Genomic DNA, 26,766 nt, shown 5'->3' with positions numbered 1-26,766 from the left:
GTCTGAGGTGCATCTTTCTTTCTTTCTGGAGGGTAAGGTGGGCACTCAATGGCTACTTAAACTCAATTAGTGCAGCTGCTTCAAGACTTGGGTGAGAGGTTTCTCGGCCTAGGCAGCTCTCAATCACCTGTTCAATACAGAGCAGGCATGTTGGGTTTTACCAAAGCCGCTTCCAACTTTTCTGTCTAGGCCCAGAGAGCAATTGGCGTGGGTACACAGTGTCTGTCCCTAATCCCAATCTGCCTCGGATGCGTGGAGGTGGAGGAAGGAGTTTGGAACAACTTCGGAATTCTGGTCTGGGCTACACTCAGATGTATTCCTAAGGTTCCTTTCTCTTGAGCCCCCTCCCGACAGCCCTCAGGGGTGATCGGTAGATGAATGGCACTGAGGGAAAGCCCCAATCATATTTGCCTCTGTGTGGGCTACACAACACTCCCAACCCCGCATCCATTCCTTCCTGGATGCTCCCCTTCCTCCTCGGGTCAGAATTGTTAGCAATTCAGGTTGTAGGGCTGAGAGAAAGGCATGGGATAATTAGTAAAAGCTGCCCAGGTTCCCTAAGGTGCATAGGTAGCTTTCACTAGTCTGTTTTACCGCTCTGATGTTTAAAATGTGCTGTTCTCTTTAAGCTGCTAAAGGGAGGCATTTTTAGAATCCATTCTTCCAGTAGTCTCTCAGATAGAAAGCCCTACCTTACAACCAGGAGACTTGCCTTACCCTCAAGGTAAGGAATACTGCCCTTGACAGTTCTGCTTCCTCACACGTTGAACTTTGAACCTTAGAGAAGCACGCCCACGCCAAGGCAAGCATACAAAGCTGGGTTTTATTTAAAAAGGGGTAACATAGATTTCTCCTGGGAGGGAGGAGGGGGCCATAGTGGTAACTTGGTATCCCCAGAAACAAGGTGTTCTGCCCTTTTTATATGTCCTAGGTATCCTTTGTTCTCCTGCCCTCTTCCCTTCATCTCTTTCTTTTCAGTTTACCAGACTAGGCCCAGGAATGCTTGGTGGGATGGCCAAAAGGTGGGAAACAGGTGGGTTGAAGGGGGAAGGCCTGGATGGAGCAACTCAGGACTCATTAATTAACAACCTTATAGCTTCCTGTAGGGAGGGGCAATTGCTGGGACAGGTTACCTTAGCAACAGATTAAGGCGGGGGAAGGTTTTTGATAAGGGTGTAAGGAGGGCTCTGAAGGAATTAACATTTCAATCCCTCAGGGACTGTCTCCAACTTCCAGGACTCACTCAAAATTGGCCTCCTTGATCCGGCCTGACCTACCTAGGCTGACTGCCTGTCTAATTCTGGCTTCACCAGTAGCTGCCTCTGTTATGACAACCAAAAATCTCTTTGGAGTTTGAGAATTTCCCTGCAGTGAACATTTCTCTTTCTCCCGTGGAGAAACACTGTTAATCCATCACCCTCTTCCCAGTGGCCAGAAGATCCACAGGTTCTTTGGCCCAGAAACTTCTTCCCTGTTTCTCTTCCTGTATGCCCCAAGAATTTCACTTTCGCTTCTCAGCCAGCTTTTGAGAGGGAGGGACTACTTGCAGCTGAGCAGCTTGTGGTGAGTGAATCCTGCCCTGACTTTTCTCTACCACTTTAACCACGAGTTGAGATTTCCCTGCTGGGGCCTGAAGGTGTGTGGGGAGGCTTGGTGGGGCAGAGGGTGGGAGACCCTGGGAGGAAAGTACTAAGTGAAGTCCGTCAGGGGAGTTTAATTCCTGCTCAGAGACTGGTCTGCTCTGAAGGGAAGTCAGGAGTGCAGACAGTCTTAACTGCCTTGAAAGGGAGTGATGAGGAGGCCGAGGTCTTGCTTATTTCCTAGAGGAGTGCTTGTTTCTCCAGGCCAAGTCCATCCCTGTTAAACAGCCTTCCTGTTCTGTAGGTTTGATTTTTCTACCTCATGAGGGAAAACGGAATCTCCTTGGCCTCTGTTTTTTCAAAGACAGAAACAGAAGGCTTCTTCATTTGTGTTCCACTCCACTCCTCAGAGGAGAGGGGTCCCTGTATTTCAGGGACCCTGTATTTGTGAAAGCCCAAGCTCCTGAGCTGAACTTGTTAGCAGCAGATAGAACACAGCCCATGGCAGAGGGAATGTCGCTTTTCACCTGCCTCCTGGCAACCACGGAGAGGCTTTGGCTTCCTGTCCTGTCCCTAGCCCTTGGCCTACCCCAGGACAGCTGGTTAGATGACCTGACTACTGTCTGCTTCTTTGTCCCCTTTTAGTTTGTGTCCTGGAGCTCCAGTCGCTTGTTTTTCTCGGAATACAATTGATTATTTTGATGTTTGTTTCAGTGCTGGGGAAAGAACCCAGGGCTTCCGCATGCTAGACAAGTGCTCCGTCCCTGAGCTGCATTCCTAGCCCTTTCTATTTTTCCTGTTGAGTCAGGGTCTTGCAAGGTTGCCCAACTTGGGACCTTCAACTTGGCCTTCAACTTGGGACCCCCCTGCCTCAGTAGCTGGGTCTGCAGGTGTGTGCCTCTTCACCTGACTTGCTTACTCTTACTTCAGAAGTGCATGTGATCCTGTATCCTCCCCTGCCTTGGAAATTGTTCATCATTCTTTCTCTTGTGCACACCTATCCTGGGAAAAGAGATATAACCAGAAGAGAGTCCCAAGGGGTTCTCGGAGAGAGAAGGAAACTGTGCTCAGGACCAGCGGGGTCTTTGGTATAAGTGATAGAAAAGAATTTTAGCAGGTGTCAGTAGAGGCACAAATATTTATTGAGACTAGGAAGTGTTAGGTATTCAAGGGAAAAATGTGGGTCACTTTTACAGTGAGAGATGGTTTTGGGACTCCCAGTTTTTGTTTTTTGTTTTTTTTTTAAGAGAGAGAGAGAGAGAATTTTTTTTAATATTTATTTTTTAGTTATTGGCGGACACAACATCTTTGTTGGTATATGGTGCTGAGGATGGAACCCGGGCTGCATGCATGCCAGGCGAGTGCGCTACCGCTTGAGCCACATCCCCAGCACCTCCCAGCTCTTTTTAAAGGACACTTTGTGAGAAGTGGAAAAGGGAAGGTATGTAGGAATGATATCAGTATGGTGATCTCAAGGAGATTATAGCAGTCTGGTCAGTCTTAGGATCCTCATACTGACCTAGTCTTTATTATCTGATCAATATCATAGTGCAGGAAAGTCCCCCTAAAAAATTACAGGTTTCTCAAAATACCCTCTCTCTTTACCTAATCCATTTATTGGTGGAGGGAGTAATTAACTGTGCTCAAGATAGTCATCACAAGTAAATGGATTTAGGTTTAACTTTAAGATGTAGAGATTTCCTAGGAATTTGGGAGTGACAAGCTTGTGAGACAAAAGGTGGTTTAGAGAGTGACAGCCTGGAAAGGTATGTGGAACTTCTGAATTAAATTTTCATTTCCTTTATGTCCTTAAATCCTACCCTACACCTTTGCATTGATTGTTACCTCCATTTATTACTGTTTTCTTTGCTCGGGGCTAATTATCAAGAGTAGGTTATTTTCAGGAAGAACCTAAAGTTGCAATGGTCTTGCTAATCAACTTGCTGTCTGTTGACCCTGAGTATTTCCCATTTGAGGCTCACTTGTGAGCAATTGGCCTTGATGGGTGTTAGGTGCATTCTGAAACCCACCATGCTGTCCCACACTCCCACTTCTCAGAGTTGACTGTACCTGCCTTGCTATGAGTCTGCCTGACTCCTGGGGAGGGTTTGCTTCTGCCCAGATGCTGATCTAGCAAGATACAGGCCAAAATGGACTGACTTAGTTATAAAAAGCTCAATTTGAAGGAACTAAAGCAGGTTGCTGATGTGAAAAGCTTCAGTGACCATCCATTCAACTTTTTTTTTTTTTTTTTAAAGAGACAGAGAGAATTTTAATATTTTTTAGTTTTCAGTGGACACAATATCTTTGTATGTGGTGCTGAGGATCGAACCCAGGCCGAATGCATGCCAGGTGAGCATGCTACCGCTTGAGCCACATCCCCAGCCCCATCCATTCAACTTTTAATAAATATGAAATACATATAGGAGCTTACATCCTAGTTAGGGAATGAAAACAAACAATAAGTAATTAATGGAATATACAAGAAGATATATAAGAATATACAAAATATATTATTCATATATACATATATATGTGTGTGTATACACACATAAGAAGATAGAAGATACAAAATTACTGATATTACAGGGTTGTTTTTTTTTTCTTTATTGGTTCTTTTTAGTTTTACATAACATTGGATTCATTTTGACAAATTTATAAAAGCATGGATTATAATTTGTTGTGATTCAGCCCTCAGTACTGCTCCTTTCCCTCTATTTCTCCCTTTGCCTGTTCCCTTCCCTGTACTCTACTGATCTTCCTATTTACTTAGTTTTTTTTTTTTTTAATTAGTGTCTTCAAAATGTACATGATAGTGAGATTCACTGTGGGATACTCATATGAACATAAGAAAATTAGATTAGATTCACTCCACTATTCTTTCCTTATCCCATACCTCCTCCCTCTTCTTCAGTCCACTTTGTCTACTCCATTGATCTTATCTCCCACTAGGTTGGATTAGCTTCCACATATTGTAACTGAAAGCTCAGTCCCTGTCCCCAAAGCCTATCAATGCCAATTTAATAATGAGGACATGGTTTTGAGAAAAAGGAAAAAGAAGTTTTATTGCTTTGCTAGCAAAGGAGAAACACAGGGAACTTCTATCCCAAAGGCTGTGGTTCTATTGCTCAGGAGGGGCTGTGGGGTTTTAAAGGAATCCTTCAAGGGTTATGTTCCAGCTGTGCTCTGGTAGAGGGTCCCAGGGTACCCTGGTGGCCTGTTAGGATTCACTTGTTAATTTGGAAGATATTCACTTCTCATATCCTCAGCAGTCATCTCCTTCCTATAGTGGGTGTGTTCAAGGGCAGTTAACTAGGGGAAGAAAAGAACACTTTCTCCCTAATCTTGTTAGGGAAGGGGAGAGAAGAGCAGAGAGAAAAAAACATCAAAACAAAAACAACAACGAAAAAAACAGCCTTAGAGCAATGAGGGCTACATTCAGAAGATGAAGGGACCACTGTTACAATATCAGATAAAGCATTTGACTTTTGATTTTTTTGGAGACTGGCTTGTTTCCCTTAGCATGATATACATAAACATGTGCTATGTATGTATCTATATGTATAGATACATTCATTCATCTGTTGAAGGGCACATAGATTTGTTCCACAGCTTGGCTACTGTGAATTGTGCTGTTTTATGGGTTCAAAAGAGACCTGAAAAAGGCCTTTCAAATTTAAGTAATTTTTCATCTATCCCTCCTTGTAAGGAGAACTTGGAATAGAATCTGAAGAATGTGAGGAATTTAAACTTTTAATACAGGCTAGGATTTTCTCAGACATTGGAAGTAGGACAGGGTTGGTTGGGCAAGAGTTTGCAGTGAGAATAGCAGGTGGGCTCAGGGGGGTGCTGCTGGGAAAGGGGAGTATAATCTAGCCCTAACTGGACCATCATCAAAGCTAGGTTTGAGCAGAGGAGTGACTTGATTGTCATCTGCTTTTAAGAGGCTTCCTGCAGTCAGTATCCTAAGAAAACAGTGAAGAGAGCCCAGTAAGAAAGACAATGAAAGTATTAGGAACACCAGCAGTAGACAATTTTCTGGAACCCAGGCAGAATAAACAGGTGGCTTGTAACAGTGTGGTGGCAGTGGACGTGGTTAAAGTGTTTTCTTCCTCTCAACTTATCCTACTGGACTAGACAAGAGGAAAGGACAATACTAGGGGTTGCTAATTGAAAATGGTACCATAGTAAAAAGTGACTTGGGAATTCATTGACTGTCTAAAAACTTCAAAGGACAGTCTTCCCTAAAGTTCACTTCTTAAACACACTCTAATTTCACTACTTAACCTGCAGAGAGACATAGTTTGCATTTACACTAGTGCAGATGGTAAGGGAAGACTCAAGTGTTAGGTGCAATCACTTGACACCCATGTAGTGATAAGGAAAGACTTCTGAGGTGCCCTAAATTTAATTACAAAGTGCAGTGGAGGTGGGAAGAGAGAGAAGGTGGCAAGGAGGTTAATTAGTTATAAACTACAGGCCACAAACACCAAAGCACCATTTTACATTCATGACAATTAAAACCTTAAATCCTCTCAACCCTTCAAGGTTCCATACTGCCCACCTATCCCAAAGGTGGTGTAAGCCCGCCCTTCTTTTTAATAACCCATGTAGATTCAGTGTAAATAACCCCTCTCTGCCTTCCTTCCTTCTTTCAGTTTTCATTATAAAATTCTCTGGCTTAGATCTGGCAGACATTTTTTCAACTGCCACCTAGCCTCGTTGTTCAGGTGGCCGAGGGAACTTGTCCTGGGACTGATTCTTGTTGACCAGCATCTGTAATGGCTCAATAAACCTTTTTATTTCAGAGATCTCTGTTTCAGGAGTTCCTGCTTCACAGTAGCCAGGTGACCTGGGAATTCTATCAGAAAGATGCCGCTCATGTTTTCTTCTCTACTTCCTTGCATGCTGCTGGGCTTGGGTTTCTCCTGGGCAGCAGTGAGGTCATTGCCCACATGCAGGAATCTGACTTCTCTGTACCTTCCTCATTCTTTGGCTGTTAAGGTGGCAGCTGCTTTGTCAGCAACCTGTCTCCCAGCTGTGGAGATGTGGTCACAGCTCCATGGCAGAGGCATTTTCCACTACTTCCTCCTCTGTAGGTCCTTGGGGTTTCTAAGTTTCCATAAGATACTAAGAGGAAGCAAAGATAACAGAGAATCCCACATATATGATCAATCAGTTCATAGCTTTAGTCATAACAAGTGAGTATATATATATCATGTAAATCTTGCTAGTCATGAGAGCCTGGTATGACCTATAGGTAGTTACTGTAGCCAGGACCTAACAGCATTTGTCCTTTAGATGACTTTTAGTATTGGACTATTGTCTAGATTAAACCACCAGCCCAATTTTAATCTTTCTTATTAGGTTCATTTTATGGATGAGGTTGAGGGAGCAAGTTGGTCCCTATGCCTGAAATATCTCTGTACATCTTTCATCATGCTCCATGATTCTTTTGAAGAGCTGGGAGATGGTATTTACTGGTTATCACATATTGCAGGTCTTACACTATGAAACTTTTTTTTTCTTTTCTTTTTTTTTGGTAATACTGGCTTTTAAACCCAAGGGTGTTCCATCACTCAACTACATCTTCAGACAGACCAAGTTGCCCAGGCTGGACTCAAATTGGCGACCCTCCTACCTCAGCTACTTGAGTCACTGGGATTATAGATGGTACCCAGCTCAAACCTTTTTAACTGTATTAGTTTCCTAGGGCTATTGTAAAAATTACCATATTTTAGATTACCTTAAACAACAGGAATTCATTCTCAAAAGTTCAGGAGGCCAGTAGTTCAAAATCAAGTTCATAGTAGACTTGGTTCCTTCAGGAGGCTATAAATGAGAATCTGTTTTATACCTCCTCTAACCTCTAGTAGTTTCTAGCAGTCTAAGCATTCTTTGGCTTGCAGCTTTATCACTCCAAATCCTGCCTCTGCTTCCTTATGTGACTGTGTGTCCCCTTCTCTACTCTACAAGGATGCAAGCCATTGGATTTAGGACCCATCCTATCTTGTAAGACCTCAACTTGATTACATCTACAAAAATCTTATTTCCAAATAAAGTCATATTCACACAGCTGAACATACCTTTGTGGGGGACTGTTTTAGTCAGTTTTTTCATTGCTTTAACCAAAAAACCTGACAAGAACAATTTTGGAGTAGGAAAAGTTTATTTAGCATTCATGGTTTCAGAAGTCTTATTCCACAGACTGCCAACTTCATTGCTCTGGGTCCCAGATGAGGCAGAACATCTTGGTGGAAAGTTGTGGAAGAGGAAACTCACACATGTTAACATCACATACATCCAAGTTCATTTGCTTAACAAGGGGATACAGGCAGGGACATACAGCATCCAGCACAGAGAGGATCCTCACAATGATGAAAAAGGATTCCATCCCTCTGTTGAAAGATTTTTTTTTTTTTTTTTTTTTTTTTTTTTGGTACTGAGGATTGAACCCAGGGGTGCTCAACCACTGAGCCACATCCCCAGCCCTTTTTTACATTTTGTTTAGAGACAAGGTCTCACTGAGTTGCTAAGTGTCTTGCTAAGTTGCGGAAGGCTAGCTTTGAATTCTCGATCCTCCTGCCTCAACTTCCTGAGCAGCTGGGATTACAGGTAGGCGCCACCATGTCCCACGAAAGCTCATTTTTAAAGAGAACAACTATATGTGTTGGAAAATTTACAAGTATATGTAAACTAATGTAGCTTACATAAACCTCATTCAACATACTGAGTACCTTGTTAGAGTCAGAACACAGTTTCTAAGGACCTAAGGGGTCCATATATATATATATAATATATATATATCACAACTCTTTTGTGAAAACAAGGTCTGTGCTTGCCAATATAACATAATTTAAAAAAGAAAATACTAGGAGCAGGTAATCCCAGTGTCCTTTGTATTGGAAGTAAGACCTTATGCCTAGGGATAATCCTTTTCTTCCCTCACATGTCCAATTTAATTCCCAATCTTCTTTCTTTTACCTCATCATATTTCTTCAGTTCTTTTTTTCTGCTTCTGTTTCCTCCATTGACTTGTCCTCCTTCCTCCCATCCAATGATGGAAAGAGGGTGTTGCTTTTGGAAATAGACCATCACTTTCACTTCATTCAGGAAGTGTCAGATAGCCGGGTCCTGCAGGATTGCTAAAGGCCTAGCTTATTACCTTGTTAGATGTGAGTTATTTATATATTCATTCAGCAAAGCAAATTATCACTTTCTGCCCACCAGCCACAATTGCAACTTGAAATTTGAGATGCTGTCTTCTTTCCACAGGGCATTTACCAATGTGATTCCATTTACCTAAAAATATTTCTCCTCTTCCTCATAAAATATTCCCTTCTCATCATTCAGCTTTCAATTCACCTTTTAACCATTTAAGGAGAATATCTTGGATATTCCCTTTGGCACATTATTGGATTTCCTCAAAGCATATACCTCTGTATAGTAGTGCTTATCCTACCTGTAATTTTATACGTTTATACCTTTGTTAAAGATTATTTAAGGGGCTGGGATGGTGGCTCAGCGGTAGAGTGCTCACCTAGCATGTGCAAGGCCCTAGGTTCGATCCTCAGCACCACATAAAAATAAATAAATAAAATAAAGATGCTGTGTCCAGTTACAACTAAAAAATAAGTGTTAAAAAAAAAGATTATTTAACTAGCTTCTGTCTTGTTTAGTTGACCACCAAGTTTATTATGGCCAGTGTTATCTGTTTATGTTCAATTTTGGACTTTTGATTTTAATCCATTTTCTAGATTTTAATCATTGAAGACAATTTATCTTCAGTGATAATTTGTTTTGGTGAATGAATATATAAATAACTCACATCGAATATATAAATATGGATTAAAATATCTCTCCATGCTATGGTCTCCTTTTATAATATTCAGACATCTCTTTTCTGACCAACAGTTATCCCACTGGAATTTATTTTCTTAGGTATCAGAGCTGAATAAGATTTACTTATACCATCTCCCCAAACCTACAAATATACATCTTCAGTTTCCTGTCAACATCCCTGACATATTTTTAGACCAAGATAAAAATCCCATCGCCTACAAACACAAGACTCAACAACTGGTCTGGATTCCTCCACTTCTACTCTAACTTAGAACTGGGTATTATATTAGTCATGTTTGGTTGCTATGACCAAAATACCAGGCATAACAAGATAAAGGAGAAAAGGCTTGTTTTCACTTATGATTTCAGAGGTTTCAGTCCACGGTTGGCCAGCTCCATTGCTTTGGGCCCCGGGTGAGGCAGGTGGAAGGGCATTGCAGAGGAAAACTACTCAGCTCATGGTATCCAGAAAGATGACAAAGATTATGAGGGAAAATCTAGGGACAAGTTAAGTCCCAAGGACATACTTCCCCAACCAAACCCTACCTGCATATAGTTTCCACCACCTTCCAGTGGTTCATTCAGCTATCAATGGATTAATCCAGTAATGAGGTCAAAGCTTTCATGATCCAATCATTTCCTTAAAGTGCCAACTCTGAATATTGCTGCACTGGGTGCCAAGCATTTAAACATATAAGATTTTGTGATGGCTAATGTGCATTTATTCAGTGATGCATTTGTTGTTCAATAGATGAGTTAGAGCAGTCCTGTCTAATGAGGAACCATGTAAGGAGAGAGTTGAAGGAAGTATAAAAGTCATGCAAATATCAATAGGAAGATCAGCAAAGAGCAAGAACAAAAACCCTGGGGAATCAGTGGCTCAACTGGGCCATTAAATTTCATTTCTGATTTCTCCCTCTCCTTCTTTTGGTTCCTCAAGAGTGTGGTCTTGATCAGTCTTTAATGTGCGCACAGTTAGAATCCTTATTCTTGCCATTCTAACACCATCCTTTTTTAATTTGCCTAGTCATCCAGAAGGATTTACACAAGAAAAGCATCAGGAGTTATGATCGGAGGAAGCCAGGGAAGAAATGCGATGGCTTCAAAAACCCTGGTGAACACACAAGAAAAGGCAAAATGTCCCATCTGCCTAAAGCATTTAACAGAGCTACTGACTCTAGGCTGTGGTCACAGCTATTGCCAAACATGCATCTCTAGGAACAAGAAGTCTGTGACCAGCCCAGGAGGGGAAAACAGGTGTTTCCTATGTAGTATCAGGAACTTATTTGGAAATACCAAAGCTAATCAGCCTCCAGCTGACGTAGCAGAAGGACTCAGGGAAGTCAAGTTGAGCCCTAGCACTGTGCAAAATGCAGACTTATGTGCACGCCATGGAGAGAAACTCCTACTCTTCTGTGTGGAGGATAGGAAGGTAATTTGCTGGCTTTGTGAGCGTTCTCAAGAGCACCGTGGGCACCGAACGTTACTCATGGACGAAGTGACCAAGGAATGTCAGGTAGGTCCCTTGATGGAGAGAGAAAGGGCAGAAGGTGGTCCTGAGTAAGAAATCTCACTTTCCCATTTTTCTTTACTCATGTTGACCCTACATTCAGTTTCTAATACCTGGAGTCTGTATATTCCCTTCATTTACATAAGGGGTGATCCTAAGGTCTTAGCCAGAGTAGATTTGGTAGTGGTCGTGAGTCTTCCTTTCATTGTAAGTAGAGAATTCTTTCTCAAATTTAGCTGTAACTGCTCCTCTCAGCAGGATGATCATGGGGGGAACATTGTGGGTTGAATGTGGTTGAATGTGCTGTAGAGTCTGTATTCACTCTAAGAGAAGCAGCAGGCTGCTGTTGGTGAGATCATCATTTTCGTCCCCCAGGAATAATGAATACATTCACTTCCAATTTCCTCCCATGTCATAGATTTTAATCATCAATCTCACAGCTTTTGTAAACTCTATTGTCTTCTGAGGTCAACTTAGTTTTATCCAGGTTCATCTTCTGTCCAAGGGTGGAGAAACCTCCACGCTTGATTCCGGTGTGATTTCTTTCCCACAGGACAAGCTCCAAGCAGTTCTCAAGAGGCTGAGGAAGGAACAAGAAGAAGCTGAGAAGTTGGAAGCTGATATCCAAGAAGAGATCACTTCTTGGAAGGCAGGAGAAAACTCTCCCTGAGAGATTCTTACACAGGAAACTTGGGCAGGACCTTTAGTTCTAATCCAAGGAGCCCCTTCATCTTTGTCCCCCGACTCAGAATAAATCCAGCAGCCATTTGACTAGTTTCTTGTTGTGGGAGAGGGCTGGAGAGTGGATATGTCATGGTACACAAAATATTTGAAATTGAGCACTGTGATCGACTGCATGGTGCAGAAGCCTGGAGAGTACTGTATTCCCTTTTTCTTTTCCACTGAAGCTCCTACACTTTGTAGGAGGGCACTGGGCAAAAGACCAAAGATTTCTTCAAGGTTCAAAAATGAGGAGCATGATAATGGGTAGTCATGAGTATCCGGGATAACAGTTTACAAGTCAAGCCCCAATGAGTGTGGGCCTAGAAAATATTGTCTGAGGTCATTGCTTTAGTAGGTATTGAAAGGAAAATAGTAGGGAGAAATAAAAACCAATTCCCCCAGAATTGCTCTCCTGCTTCTATACTCCTGGCTCGAAGTTCCTGAAAAATGTTTTCCTCCTGGCTCCTAATATATTACACCGTAGACCCTCAACAGACTCATTGCATCTCTCCCTCTCTCTCTGCCTTTCTTTGCAGTGTCAGGTAGAGACTGAGAGAAAAAGGATACAAATGGAATTTAATCATCTTAGAAGAATCCTGGACAGCGAGGAAGAGAGAGAGCTACAAAGATTGGATCGGGAGGAGAAGACGACACTAGATAGCTTGGCAGAAGCAGAGGATGAGCTGGTCTATCAGAAGCAGTTGGTGAAAGAGCTCCTCTCAGATCTAGAGCGTCGGAGTCAATGGTCAACACTGGAGCTACTGCAGGTAGAGGAATCACCTCATCTGAGGTTCTGGAAACAAGCCTGTTACTTTATTTTTATAGCTAATAATAGTCTATGTTGAATAGGAGTGATGAAGGCATTCATTCTCACCTTTTTCCTGATCTTGGGGGAAAAGGCATTCAGGTTTTGACGATTTAGTATGTGCTAGCGCTAGGGTTTTGAAGATGCCCTTGATCAGGAAAAAGCAGCTCCTTTTTGCTCTTAATTTGTTAACCCTTCCTCTTTTGCTTTTATCTTGAAAGCATGTGAAATTTTATCAGGTACTTTTTTTTTGGCCTCCTTGGGGATCATCATGCAGTTTTTATTCTTTTTTTTTTCTTTTTTTTTTTTTTTTTTTTTTTTAGAGAGAGAGGGAGAGAGAGAGAAAGAGAGAGAATTTTTTTTAATATTTATTTTTTAGTTCTCGGCGGACACAACATCTTTGTTTGTATGTGGTGCTGAGGATCGAACCCGGGCCGCACGCATGCCAGACAAGCGCACTACCGCTTGAGCCACATCCCCAGCCCAGTTTTTATTCTTTATTAATGTGAAGTATTACATTGATTCATTTTCTTGGCTGAACCATACTTGCATTTCTGAATTAAATCCCATCATGCTTAGAGTAGTCATGACTTTTTTCCTAGATTTGATTTTTTTCAGTATTTTTTGAAAAATTTTATGTCTATCTTCATAAGGAATATTGGCTGGGGGATTGTTTTTTGTTTTGTTTTGACTTGTGATATCTTTGTGTGATTTTAGTATCAGGGTAGGGCTGGCCTCAGATACTATGTTGGGAAGTGTTTCCTCCTCTTCTGTTTTTTGGAAGAATTCGTGAAATTGTTTTAGTTAAAGCTTCGTCCTGGGGTTTCATAAACTGACTTCCAGACCACTCACATATAATTGAATCAAATCTTTATTGAAGTACACTGGTGGCGACTGACCAGAACATAAAGCTGTTCCCCTGATCAGCCCCGAACAATTGCAAGGGCGCTCCTTATAAGCCTGAAAACTGCAAAAGGGATGTTCGGGGGTCTAGCCAATGCAAGCAAGCCAGGTTACAGAAGCGGGAGAGTGCAGTCAAGGGGCGGGAAGCCCAACCAATCACAGTTAGCCCAGTCACCCCAGTTACAGAAACAGAGCCCCGTTACCCTAGTTACAGAAACAATGCCCCATTAGGTAGTTCCATGTTCTTAAAGGTTTCTATATAGCAAAAGGAAAAGAACATCTTGCCCCAGTCATGACCCTTCTACTTGGCATGGTTGTTTTACAGAATGGAGTCACAAAATAAAATGGAGTCACATTTGCTTTTACTATCACAAAATATTGACTTTTTTTTTTTTTTTTTAAAGTCTCCAGCAGAATTCACCAATGAAATCATCTGGTGATTTTTTGGTAGAAAGTCTTTGACTTCCAATGTAATTTCTTTACATGTTTTGTTATCTATATTTTCTGTCTTCTTCAATTAGTATTGGTAGTTTCTGTATTTCTAAGATTTGTTCATTTCTTCTAGGTTATCTAATTTATTGGTGTAGAACTGTTTATAATCTACAATTCTTTTTTTTGTCCCTGGTGCTGTGGATTAAACCCAGGGCCTCACACATGCTAGGCAAGCTCTCTACCACTGAGCTACACCCCAAACCCCTTACACTTTTTAATTTGTGCAAGGTCAATAGTGATGTCCCATCTTTCATTCTTAATTTTACCAATTCATCTCTTCTCTGTTTTTCTTCATATGTCTGCTGAAGGCATGTTTTGATTTGTCTGATTTTCTTTCATATTTGTCTATTCTTTCTTTCATTAATCCTGCTATAAGCCTAAAGCTTTTTCTTTTGATTCTGGGGATTGGACTCAGGGATGCTTTATCCCCAACCCTTTTGATTTTCTGTTTGAGACAGTGCCTGGCCAAGTTGCTAAGGGCCTTGCCAAATTACTGAGGCTGTCCTCGAATTTGAGATTCTCCTGCCTCAGCCTCCTAAATCATTAGGTTTACAGGCATGAACCATTACCCCCAGTTTAATCCTAATACTTTTTTTTCTTTCTCTTTTTTATTTATATATAACAGCAGAATGCATTACAATTCTTATTACATATATAGAGCACAACTTTTCATATCTCTGGTTGCATACTTAGTATATTCACACCAATTTGTGTCTTCATACATGTACTTTGGGTAATAATGATCTGATTTCTATATTTTCTCTTCTTCCTAGGACACAAGTGGAATCATGAAATGGTACATATGGGTGACAACGAATAGTGCTTTTATACTATAAAGGAAGGTTTGTAGCCATTAGAAACATTTCAGTCAGAATGAAAAAAATGTCCCATGTCAGGGAAATTTGGATGCTGTACTATCTTCACTTGTTGGCGATAGGTGAGGCTCTGAGTGTTCCATATCTACTGAGAACTGAACAGATTCTATGTTGGCGAATTTGATGGTTGGAGTTCAGAGTTAGGGTCAGAAAGTTTATTAGGGGTAAGGAGTTCCACACTAGGACTCCTGAGACTTCCCTCATTTCACTTACCCTTGGTCCCTGCACACAGTTCTGGGTCCCTTATTTCTCAAGTGCTGTCTTACCGCGTAAAGGGCTCTGTCAAGTCCTAAAATAGACCATAGGGAATATCTTTTTTTCTCCTCCTCCTCTCCCTCCTTCTTCTCCTCCCCCACTCCTCCTCTTCTTCCTTTTTCTTCTGGCACTAGGGTGGTACTCAGGTACTCAACGGTGCTTTACCACTGAGCTCTACCCCAGCCCTTTTGAGACAGGGTCTCATTATATTGCCAAGGCTGTCCTCAAACTTGAGATCCCCTTGCCTCAGCCTCCCAAGACTCTGGGATTATGGGCATGCACCACCACACTTGGAAGGGACAGTTTCTTATATTACATGGGAATAGAAGGAATCAGAACTATACAGTTCTTACTATATTTCTTAAGACAGAACCAAGCCTTGGAGTTAGTGGCTTTGACCCATGTTGCCAATAATTCATCTTTTTTGTTTATTTGCTTTAGAAACTCATGAAAAAAACTTAGTCCTTGTGTCTGTGGTTGCCAATCCACCTGGTGGCATCAAATTCTACACAAACACAAGAAATTCTGACCATATTCACTTCGGTAATCATAGCTTCTTTGTCAAGTGTTTGTAACTTCCCCATAGAATCTGAAATCTCTAATGTGGACTCTGGGATTCAGGCTCTGGACTGGTACACACAGAGTACCCATGTCACAACCAGGACCTGCAGCTTCACTGTTGATTGCTTAGGCATCCACGTACCTGGCCCTCCCAGAGAGACCCACTGAAGTGAGAGGACTTTTCCATATCATGTATCTTTTTCAGAAGTAACAGAGACTTTTTCTATGCATTACTTCATCTAATTTTGAATTATTTCCATGAAGTATCAAGTATTCCATTTTTAGAAGAGGGAACTATTGCTTTCAAGAGGTGCAGATCCTCCCAAGGTCATACAGCGGGTACGTGGGAGCATATTTCACACAGTGTATTTCTTCTGGCTCCACTTTCGAAGCTTTTTCTCTTGGGTTCTTTAGGGAAGAGGTATCCATGATGTGGAAGGATAAGAAGGCAGTGGTGTTGGTGGGACACAAGATGAAAAATGTGGGGGTAAAGATATTTTGTCATTCCTAGGAGTGAGATCTGGACTCTGAAGAAGCCAAAAACTGTCTCCAAGAAGCTGAAGACTGTATTCCGTGCTCCAGATCTGAGGGGGATGCTGCAGAGCTTTAGAGGTCAGTAGAGCAGGGGAAGAGTACGGATAAGGATTTTTTTGTGGCATCAAGGGTAGCAGGTCTAGTCTAAGAATGAGGATGAGGATGGAAGAGAGGAGGGAGGTCAGAGAAAGGGTCTTCTGTGACAGAGGATATGATCAGGAGTGAAGGAGAATGGCCAGGCATCTGGCTCATCCTCTCATTTGCAGTTTACAGCTCCACCATATGCCCTCCCTTGCCTCTACTTTGGATAAGAGAGATATTGGTGCTTCTAGTTTTCTTTACTTCTAATCAAAATCTTTTCTCATTTCAGAGCTAACAGATGCCCAATGCCACTGGGGTAAGAAGTTGCAGGGTCTTCAGATCACTGTATTTGGATCACCTCAGAAGCTTGTGTTTAATGACATCTTATCATCTGAGCCTCATGTGGTCTCACATAGACATTTCTCTAGCATTCCACCCCTCCCCCAATCCATCAACCCAACTTTGCTCCAAGTGCATTTCCCACATGCCCTCTTCACAGTGAGACCAGATAAACCTGTTCCATGTCTGTCACTGATCTTTTTTCGTTTTCCCTTGCAGTGGACTTAACATTGAATCCAGGCAACTTAAATTTGAATCTTGCACTTTCGGAAGATGAGAGACAATTGACAAGCGTGTGTATTTGGCCACTTAAGCGTTACGATTGTGACATCTTAAGCTTGCAACATTTCTCTTCAGGGAAACATTACTGGGAAGTTGATGTATCCAAAAAGACCAGCTGGATCCTGGGAGTACACTGTAGAAAACGTTCTGCAAAGTATGCTGAGAGAAAAGACGCAAATCATACAAATGTGTCCTCCACATACAGACCTAAGTACGGCTACTGGGTTATAGGTTTACAGAATAACTTTGAGTATATCGTCTTTGAGGATTCTTCCAGCTCTGATCCTAAGGTGTTGGCCCTCTTTATGGCTATTCCTCCCCGTCGTGTTGGGGTTTTTCTTGACTATGAAGCAGGCATAGTCTCATTTCTCAATGTCACAAACCATGGGTCACTCATCTACAAATTCTCTAAATGTTATTTTTCTCAGCCTGCTTATGCATATTTCAATCTTTATAAATGTCCAGCCCCCATGACACTGTGCCTACCAAACTCCTGAATTTTCTTTTCTTTTTTTTTTAAAGAGAGAGTGAGAGAGGAGAGAAATTTTTAATATTTATTTTTTAGTTCTCGGTGGACACAACATTTTGTTGGTATGTGGTGCTGAGGATCGAACCCGGGTCGCACACATGCCAGGCGAGCACGCTACCACTTGAGCCACATCCCCAGCCCCTGAATTTTCTTATTCCCTCATCTCCTACTTTAGGATTCCTTGTCTAGAGGCTCCTCTCCTGCTTCTGAACACATCTGCACCTTTCATCCTGTGGTCTTTCATCCCTGTTGTCTCCCTTCTCTACTTGAGAATTTCTACTCGTCCTTGAGATGAGATACACTATGGTGTATTTGGTTTGAGTTAGGAGAGATGCTTTTGTACCCATTTATTCTTCCTCATATTCTCAAAGATAGACATCACATCGAATCCCTTGTAAAGATGGAGAATTGTTATGCTGAGCGTGGTGGCACACCTGTAATCCCAGGAGCTGTGGCTGAGATAGGAGGATCACAAATTCAAAGCCAGCCTCAGCAATTTAGCAAGATCCTGTCTCAAAATTTAAAAAACGAAAACAGGGAGTTGGGGATGTGGCTTAGTGATTAAATACTCTTGGATTCAATCTCTGGCACCAAAATAAAGATGGATCATTGTTTAAAATATCCGTGCCCTCCCATTTCTTCATATTTCCCTGCCACTGATCTGAAGAGAGTAGCAAAGCCTCTTGGCCACTCATTTGTGTTATTTAGAACAATCCACACAAATCACTCCTGTGACCAGGATGACCAAAAACTGAGGAGTCTTTGAGCAAATGTCAGTTTGCCCAGGATACCCAAGGTTTATTGGGGAGCTGAGGAGAGAAAAACATCCACTATAGATTTACCCAGAGTGAAGAGTCCTCTTCAGAGGATTTAATTCAAATCCTGTTTCCTCTGTAATAAACTGTGTAATGGTAAATAAATGTTACGGTTCTTTTTTCTCAAATACAAATTGTGATTTCAAACTGTACCTTAGTTAAGATCATTATGTGAAACTAAATGTCAATGAATATAAAATGCCTAATTGTCTTCTACATAACAGTAACTAAATACATGCATTTGTGATTACAGAAAATTTAGTCTTTGTTAATCTCCCCACCAGTTTGCACTCTTCAGAATAGTAATAATTGTTTCTTCTGAATTTTTATTTTCCAAATACCCAGAGTCTGCTGTTAAGACCACTTCAGTTCTAGTTTTGTTTTATAAAACTTTATTATTGAGGCTGGTATTATTTTTATTAAAAGAAATACATTTAAAGACTGCAAAACAAACCCGTGAGCTTCCATAGTCTGTGCAATACAAGGAGCCATGTCTAGATATAACTAATGTGGGACAACCATCTGATATTTAGGGCTTTTCCTTGTGGTAGAAGACTTGAGTGTTACTATTGTTAGTTGCCACTCTATGCATCCTTTCTTCCTTTTTTTTTTCTTTCTGTGGAGTAGAAAGGAGAGCTGGGGAGATGCTGGTCAAAGGAGCCTACAGCATTATAGGAAAACCTTAGGTACAAGAAAAGTTGAAATGCTCAATCCCTGTAGCCATTAATGAAGCAAGAGCAGGTCAGGGTGAACTGCTTCAGGCCAGGGTGCTCTTGCAGGTGACAGATGTGTATGCTGTGGATCCTTAAGACCTGAGCTTTGAATTCAATCAGAATTTCATTATCATAGTCGTGTTGGTACTTCCCCTTAACTAAGTTAACTAAATTAATTGGACTCAGTTTCTCTTTGGAAATAAATTTGCCGAGATTTACCCCATTGTGATATTGTAGTAATTAAATGATATGTTTGCAATAACTTCTATGTTTCCTAGCACATATGCCTCGATCTAGATGTCCATTTCCTATGTGAGATGAAATAATGTTGAAAATAAATATTAATATACTTTAATACTGTTGTTGATTTGTTTCAAGAAACAGAAAAACTTAAGAATCACCAATATTTTAAATTTCTTCATTGCATCATAAATGTTTTCATTACACAAACTGCTTTTATCTTCATATGGGTATTATTTCATTCTTATTGGCTCATATTAGTTATACATAACATTAGAATTAATTTTGACACAATTATAAAAGCATGGAATGTAATTTAATTCAGTCCCCAGTACTTTCCATTATGCTTCCTCTTCCCTCCCCTGTTCCCTTTTCTCTACTTTGATCTTTCTGCTATTTACTTGCAGTATTTTTTAAAATTAGTGTCTTGTGGACATACATGATGGTGAGATTCACTGTGGTATATTTATATATATGTACATAGGAAACTTAGGTCAGGTTCATTCCACCATTTTCCCTTATCCTGTTCCTCCTCTCCCCCCATCAATCCCTTTCCACTACTCCAATAATTTTCTATTTTGATAGAATTCATCCTTCTTCCCTATTTCTCTTCTTTTTCCCCACTTTATTTTGGACCAGCTTCGGTATCATATGTAGATTTTAAAAGCAATAATAACAATCTCTGTAAGTGAACATAGTATCAAAATCTGATTTGACATCCTTTTCTATTTCCATAATGATTCTCTTTCATTGGAAATCTCTATGTACTCTGCCCCATCCCTGTTTTTTTTTTAATATTTATTTATTTTAAAGAGAATTTTAATATTTTTTAGTTCTCGGCGGACACAACATCTTTGTTTTGCATGTGGTGCTGAGGATTGAACCCGGGCCGCACACATGCCAGGCAATCGCGCTACCGCTTGAGCCACATCCCCAGCCCAATATTTATTTTTTGATGGACACAACACAATGCCTTTATTTTTATGTGGTGCTGAGGATCCAACCCAGGTCCCGCCCGTGCTTGGCCAGTGCTCTATCACTGAGCCACAATCCCAGCCCCTCATTCCTGTTTTTTTTTAAGTTGCCAGTTCACCTTACAGCTTATAGTGATAGAGAAGTCCAAAGTCCAGATGGTCCACCAATTATGATGGTTCAACTTAATAATTTTTTTTCTTCTGATTTTATTTCCCACTTATTAAAAGGTCTAAATAACAATTAACTTATTATGAAAATAGACTGAAAAGTACAAGAGCTGATATAAAATGGTCATAAAGGTTCCCATGGAATTCAAGTAACCAAAGAATAAATCCAGCCAAGGTACAAAGCAGAACCCAGCCCAGCGGATGCACGATGTGCTGGTTTAATAGGGTTCTAAGAATACCATCAAATGTACACAGTAAACCACATGTGTGGTGACAAGTCATAGCCTAAGAAATATTTCCTTGGCATGATTCCTACTATTTTTTTTTTTTTTTTTTTTTTTTTGGTCTGTGAGTTTCCTTCATTTAGTAACTCAGGATTCCCTTTAATATTTCAACATCAAAATAATTCATCCAAACAGGAGCCACTTTTATAGGTAAGATAAATCAGAGGATAATGTATTGGGATAGTTTTGTTCTTGTCTACAATCAAAAAGCCTTACATGATCAGGGATTGATGGGAGTGGGAATGACAAATGTACATTTCACACTTTCATCAATAATGAAAAAATAAAGCATTTTTATAGACTTAAAACTTGTCATTAGTGCATTTAGATTTTGAAGAAAGAATCAAAATGTAAAATACCTCTACAATTATACAATGTTAATAGAAATTGGCCACATACTGAGGCCATTTTTAGTGAGCTACCATTGTTTAAAAAAATATAAGAAAAGTGACTTCTTGGTCCAAATTAGTGAAAACTTAAAAAAGATTGTCTTTAGAGAACATTATTTGAGGACAATGCTTTTTCAGACAGATTCTGATATTCAAAATCACTATAACATAATTATGGATTAACCTTTAAATCGCATCTTAAAAACCTGTCAGATTTCCATTTCTCCTTGAGATATTCTCACCAGTGTGTTGTTCAATTCCACAGGTTAAGCTTTCTTCATTATTATTAAGAACTTCATACATAGTAGGGAGATTGCCATTCATTGCTTTATCATCTTTTCGAAAAGACACAGGCAGACTTGCTAGACTAAAGCTGACATCTTTAAAGGCATGCAACAAAAATATCCCCACAATGATTGTGAAGAAGCCACTCAGAGTCCCAATGATATCATCAGCAGGCATATCTTGCCACTCCTTAAAAAGAATAGCTGAACAAGTTAAAACTGAGGTTGTAAAGAAAACGTAATATATTGGTGTTACAAGGGAAGTGTTGAATATGTCCAGGGCCCGGTTTAGGTAATTGATCTGTTGCTGAGGGCCATTACCAAGTAGGTATTGACGCATCGTAATCCTTGCCAGTGTACCCCATGTTAAATGGACTTGCCTTGGAAATTTGTTGCGACCTTGCTTGTGTGTTTGAGAAAGATGACCCTGCTCAAGGTGATCGAGGGTGGATCCAGGTTTGAGGAAGTATCCTGCAGGTTTGAGGAAGTATCCCGGTCCTTTGGTTTAGGGTGTTCCCGGTTTAAGGCGTTTCCCGGTTTAAGAATATGGGTTTTAGGGAAGTTGAGGTTGAAGATTATTGCTGCTGGGATTAGGGTGTTCCTGCTGCTTGTTCCCGGTGAGTTCTCCTGAGATTCAAATGGGATTGGAAAAAGGCCTCGTGGAGTAGGTGAAGTGTGCAGGAGATTTTAGACTGCCCCTGAACGTGTGTGGAGGCTGGTGTGAGATCGGGAATAAAGAATTGCTGTTTGAACCTACAAAGCTGTGTGGTGGCTCGTGATTCTGTGCCAAGCCGAGACATTGACATTTGGCATTTGGCAATCTGTGTGCTCACACAGATGACGAGGCTCAGCAGCAGAATCCAGGCCAGGGGATGCCGCAGCACAGGCTTTCCAGCTAACAGTTCTTTGATGGTGATGCCCAAGCCCTTTGCACAGGACACTGAAAACGCTCCAATCACAGAGCAGATTGTTATGTACACAAGAATATTTGTCTGTCCGTGGGAGGTCCCACCACAAAGATTAATATCAAGGACACAATGACCACAATTGTTGCAAATACCACAAAACCTGGATCACCTAACTTGTGTGACATTTCATTTAACATTTCAATCTCCTCTTCCTTTGGAGCATGGATGACCATAACTGTAGATCCTAGAATGCTTAGCAAACATCCAATTTTCCCATGAAGATTTAGTCTTTCATTTAGAGAGTATGAAGAAAGAATGGCACTTACGAGGACTCTGAGAGCTCCCAGTGGAGTCACTAGCGTGGCTGGTGCAAAGGCATATGCAGTGAATTTGGCCACCTCACCTGCCTCCATTGACAGTAGTCCAGCCTACCACAACCATTCTTTAAGATACGCATGGCCACCTTGACCTGCTCTGATGGATCCTTTTCTGGCAAGTCGAAGAAGGCCTTTTTTTTTTTTTTTTTTCAAAATGAAACTCCCTCCTATGAAAATGCTGGAGGTCATAGCCAATCCCAAACCAATATAGAAATCATATTTTCCACGCCCTGGGCTCATTTCGTGTGTCACTTAAGAAGCTCCTGTGAATCACATTGATTACAGAACAGAGAAACTGCTGGCACTGAAGGCAGGGGGATGCCGTCTTCACATAGGTAAGTTTAATATGGTCTCTCTTTTGAAAACCAGGGATGATTTATTCATTCTCATTTTCTTGTAAATACTACCCTTTATTTCCATTTAAAGTTTTTAACTTTACTGTTCCAGCCAAGACAAAACTACTCGAAAGAACTTATTGCACACGCGCCACCAACAAGGCCAACGAGCCGGATTTCTATGGGATTGAATGGCAATCCGATGCGCGACAACTTAATAATTTTTGATTTCATAATTCTGCAGAAGTATAGCCATACAACAATCCTGTTTTTTTGTTTGTTTATTTGTTTTACTTTCAGTATAATATTCAGTAAATTACATGAGCTGGGTGTGGTGGTGCATCTTGTAATACCAGCGACTCAGAAGGCTGAGACAGGAGGATGATAAGTTAGAGGCCAGCCCTAGTTAGGCCCTAGTAAGCAACTTGGTGACACCTTTCTCTTTCCTTCACATCCCCACCAAATTCTTTTCACCTTTCATTTTTTTTGGTAATTGCCAGTCTAATAGGTGTGGGTGACTTCTCATTATGATTTTGATTTGTGTTTCCCTAATGATTAGTAATACTGAACTATTTTTATGTCTTCTTTTGACGAATGTCTATTCAAGTTTTTCAGTCCATTTTTATATCAACTTATTTTCTTCCTGCCAAGTTACATGTATGGTTTGCAGCTATTTTTCCTGATTCCATAGGTGATAGCCAAAAAATTGGGGGGTCCTATTAAGAAAGTAGTTGCCTTTGCCTATGTGCTGGAGTGTTGACTCTAAATTTTCAACTTGATAATGAGTGAATCTATATTGACTATTTTAATTTTATTTGTCATCCTGGCTGGGCCATGAGATGTGCCAATATTGGGTCAAATGCTCTAAATGTTGCTTTGAAGGATTTTTGTTTATTTATTTATTTTAATGAAATTGACAGTTGAAACAGTAGTATTTGAGTAAAGCAGATTACTCTCTATAGGGTGGTAGGCTCATGCAAATAGAGGTTCTTCACAAAAAGAGGCAGTTTTGTCTCCAGACTGCCTTTTATTAGAGTGGAAACATCCATCCTTCCCAATCTACTCTGCAGATTTTTGACTTATCTGATTGCGTATATATGTGAGAGAGTTACTTACAACAAATATCTCTGACTCTACTATAGAAGAATAGTAGAGTCATGTCAGGGACTAGAAGGAAATTCTCCTTCAAAGATTAGCCTGACAGCCCCCTGGGAGACATCCTGCCAGGGAGGCATCCTGCAGCTACCTATCTCCCTGGAACATCCTGCGGTTATCAGGATCATCAGACATCTTGCACCTGGCAGTTTTACCACCCACATCCAGCAATTGCTGATTAGAGAGCTTCCCCATCCCCAGCATATGAATACCCACCTACATCCAGCAATTGTCGATTAGAGAGCTTCCCCATTCCCCAGCATATACATACCCCTGTGTGAACAATAAAAGTTTGCAGCTTGATCAGAACTTCTGTCTTGCTGTCACCTTTCATGTCTCTTGTCCCTTCATTCCTCCCCATCTAGGTTCGCTGGCTGCCCCCGTTGATGTGTCCTGCCGGACTGGACATAGTATTTGAGTAAAGCAGTTTACTCTCTATATAGGGTGGTAGGCTCATGCAAATAGAGGTTCTTCACAAAAAGTGGCAGTTTTGTCTCCAGACTGCCTTTTATTAGAGTGGAAACATCCATCCTTCCCAGTCTGCAGATTTTTGACTTGCCTGATTGCATATATATGTGAGATGTTTACTTACAACAAATATCTCTGACTCTACTATATAAAAATAGGTTCAAGAATGTACCTATAGAGTCTCAGAAATAAAGCAATACTGAGAAGAAAAAGAATGTTCCAATTCTTTTGCCAATAAGACTTGAGACCCTGGGCTAGGAGGACATACAATTTAGTAGAGGCATGACAAAGGGGTGTAGTGACTGCAGGCACTGAAAAGAAAAATGTACCTGGCATTGGAAAACATGGGGATATTTAAAATCAGAATGCAGAGACTGGCAACACTGTATTTGGGAAAACTGGAAAGTCACTGGCATCCTGTGCAGGTGAGTGCAACCAACTCCAGGTCAACAAACTTCTGATCACTATTTGTTGATGGCTCAAGGTATACAGCCTGCACATTGTCCATGGATAATTTTACTAATCTTTTTTTTTTAAAGAGAGAGTGAGAGAATTTTAATATTTATTTTTTTAGTTATCGGCGGACACAACATCTTTGTTTTTTTTTTTTTTGTATCTGGTGCTGAGGATCGAACCCGGGCCGTATGCATGCCATGCAAGCGCGCTACAGCTTGAGCCACATCCCCAGCCCGATAATTTTACTAACTGAAGAGCTCATTCAATCCTCCCATGGGACCTAATTCTTGGCATAGTACAGTCCTAAGACATCAGAAATGCAAGAGAGCACGAATGCTACTCAGAGATTCAGAGGTAATGAGAAAACCCTAGAACTGATACACAGATGGACAGCAGTCCAATTGCTTTTCACTGGACTATGTGAGGCCAGGATGCCTCTCCAGCCTCTTACTAAGAAGGACTGAAGCTGAGATCATTTAGAGGCTTCCTATTCTTTTCTGCAGAGGTCTTCATTTCTGAGACCAGGAGCCTCTGTCAAAAAGTGGATAGATATCCTGCAGTACATCCCTCTCTTCTGTTGTTTACACAATTTCTGGGTTTTATTTCCTTGTAACTGTAAACTTCATTCTGAACCAGGCTACTGGGTATTTCAGTACATGGAAAGACATGAACGTCCTTGGAGAGTCACTTGTCAAGAACTTAAGATAGTACCAATTGTTTCTAGTGACTGAGCATCTCAGTCATCAGAGCAATGGGGTGACAGGAAGGCAAGATTTAAGGGAAAATTCATAGGTTTGATTTTCTCCAGTTTCCAAGGATGAGTACTGAGGTGGGCGTGTGTGCCTGTGTACACACACACACACACACACAGCAGTTGGGCATTGCCTATCTTGGACTCTCTCTCATCAAAATTCACCCAAAGATGAAGAACTTGGGAATTCCTATGTCAAAGAACTGCTGAGAACAGATACTACTTGACCAAATAGCCTCCCTCTTTTTTTTTTTTTCCCCCAACTTCTTGTTAGCCTAACTGGAGAAGAAATGGAAACAAAAAATGTCAAAATATATAGGGCTCCCATGGGACCCTACACAAACATTCACCACAGGACTCACTGAAGAACAGGATTTTTTTCTTTATCACAATAAGGACAACAAACAAACAAACAAACAAAAAACCATACTACTATTGAGAAATCCTCAAATATGCTTCTAACTCCCTGTATCATTGTAATTAATATACATGAAAATTTATTTTAAAACAGAGATAAGGACTTTCAATGAAACAGAATTACTACAGAAGTATGAAGAAAAAAGACTAAACAGGCATGAAATTAACATTTTTAATTATACAGAAACACTTATTTACAATTTGTTTAAAATTTAAAAATTTGTGATCTTTTAATCTAGTTATTTAAAAAAATCATTCATTTCATCATTATGAGAAGGATAAAAAAGAACGGACACCAAGCTACAGTATTACGTTTTCTTACTTTTTTTGGGGGGTGCTGAGGTTTGAATTCCAGGGCTTTCCACATGCTAGGTAAGAATCTATCACTGAACTACTCCCTACCAATGGATTACTTCTTATCAAAAACAACATAGGTTATTAAAGATATCCTGTTGGTTAATTTTCACAATAATACATGGAGTGAGTTTCATAAGGATTATTTATCTATTTCTTTTAAATGGTAATCTGAATCCCTTACAATTTAGTTTCATTTACTTGATAGGGACCAACATGTGGCATCACCAGAATTAGAAAAGCAAAACAAATAAACAAATTGAAAAAGTAAAATACATAATATATACTTGGCACATAGGTGGTCTTGGTATTAGTATCTAGGACATAAAAATTAGACTCCAGTAAAAAGTCATTCCTAGCTCCCTTT

The 26,766-nt window shown here is 40.6% G+C and overlaps 1 protein-coding gene and 1 pseudogene across 1 annotated transcript; one reads left to right on the top strand and one right to left on the bottom strand.

Moving 5' to 3' along the window:
- Nucleotides 1-1,539: 1,539 nt before the first annotated feature.
- LOC144254446 (E3 ubiquitin-protein ligase TRIM34-like) lies at nt 1,540-17,279 on the top strand. Its single transcript, XM_077797600.1, has 8 exons — nt 1,540-1,563; nt 10,450-10,938; nt 11,486-11,581; nt 12,192-12,422; nt 14,629-14,651; nt 16,058-16,158; nt 16,451-16,477; nt 16,720-17,279. Exons 2-8 carry the CDS (start codon nt 10,489-10,491, stop codon nt 17,277-17,279), a joined length of 1,488 nt encoding a protein of 495 aa, XP_077653726.1. The 5' UTR covers nt 1,540-1,563; nt 10,450-10,488.
- Nucleotides 17,280-21,092: 3,813 nt separating this feature from the next.
- Nucleotides 21,093-22,703, bottom strand: LOC144254445 (magnesium transporter NIPA2-like; annotated as a pseudogene).
- Between the last annotated feature and the right edge of the window lie 4,063 nt (nt 22,704-26,766).

This window comes from Urocitellus parryii, chromosome 4 (genome assembly GCF_045843805.1).
Source record: "Urocitellus parryii isolate mUroPar1 chromosome 4, mUroPar1.hap1, whole genome shotgun sequence".
In the NCBI taxonomy this organism is placed as follows: Eukaryota; Metazoa; Chordata; class Mammalia; order Rodentia; family Sciuridae; genus Urocitellus; species Urocitellus parryii.
The sequence above is the reverse complement of the archived record's forward strand: the minus strand, read 5'-3'. Positions and strand labels throughout refer to the sequence as shown.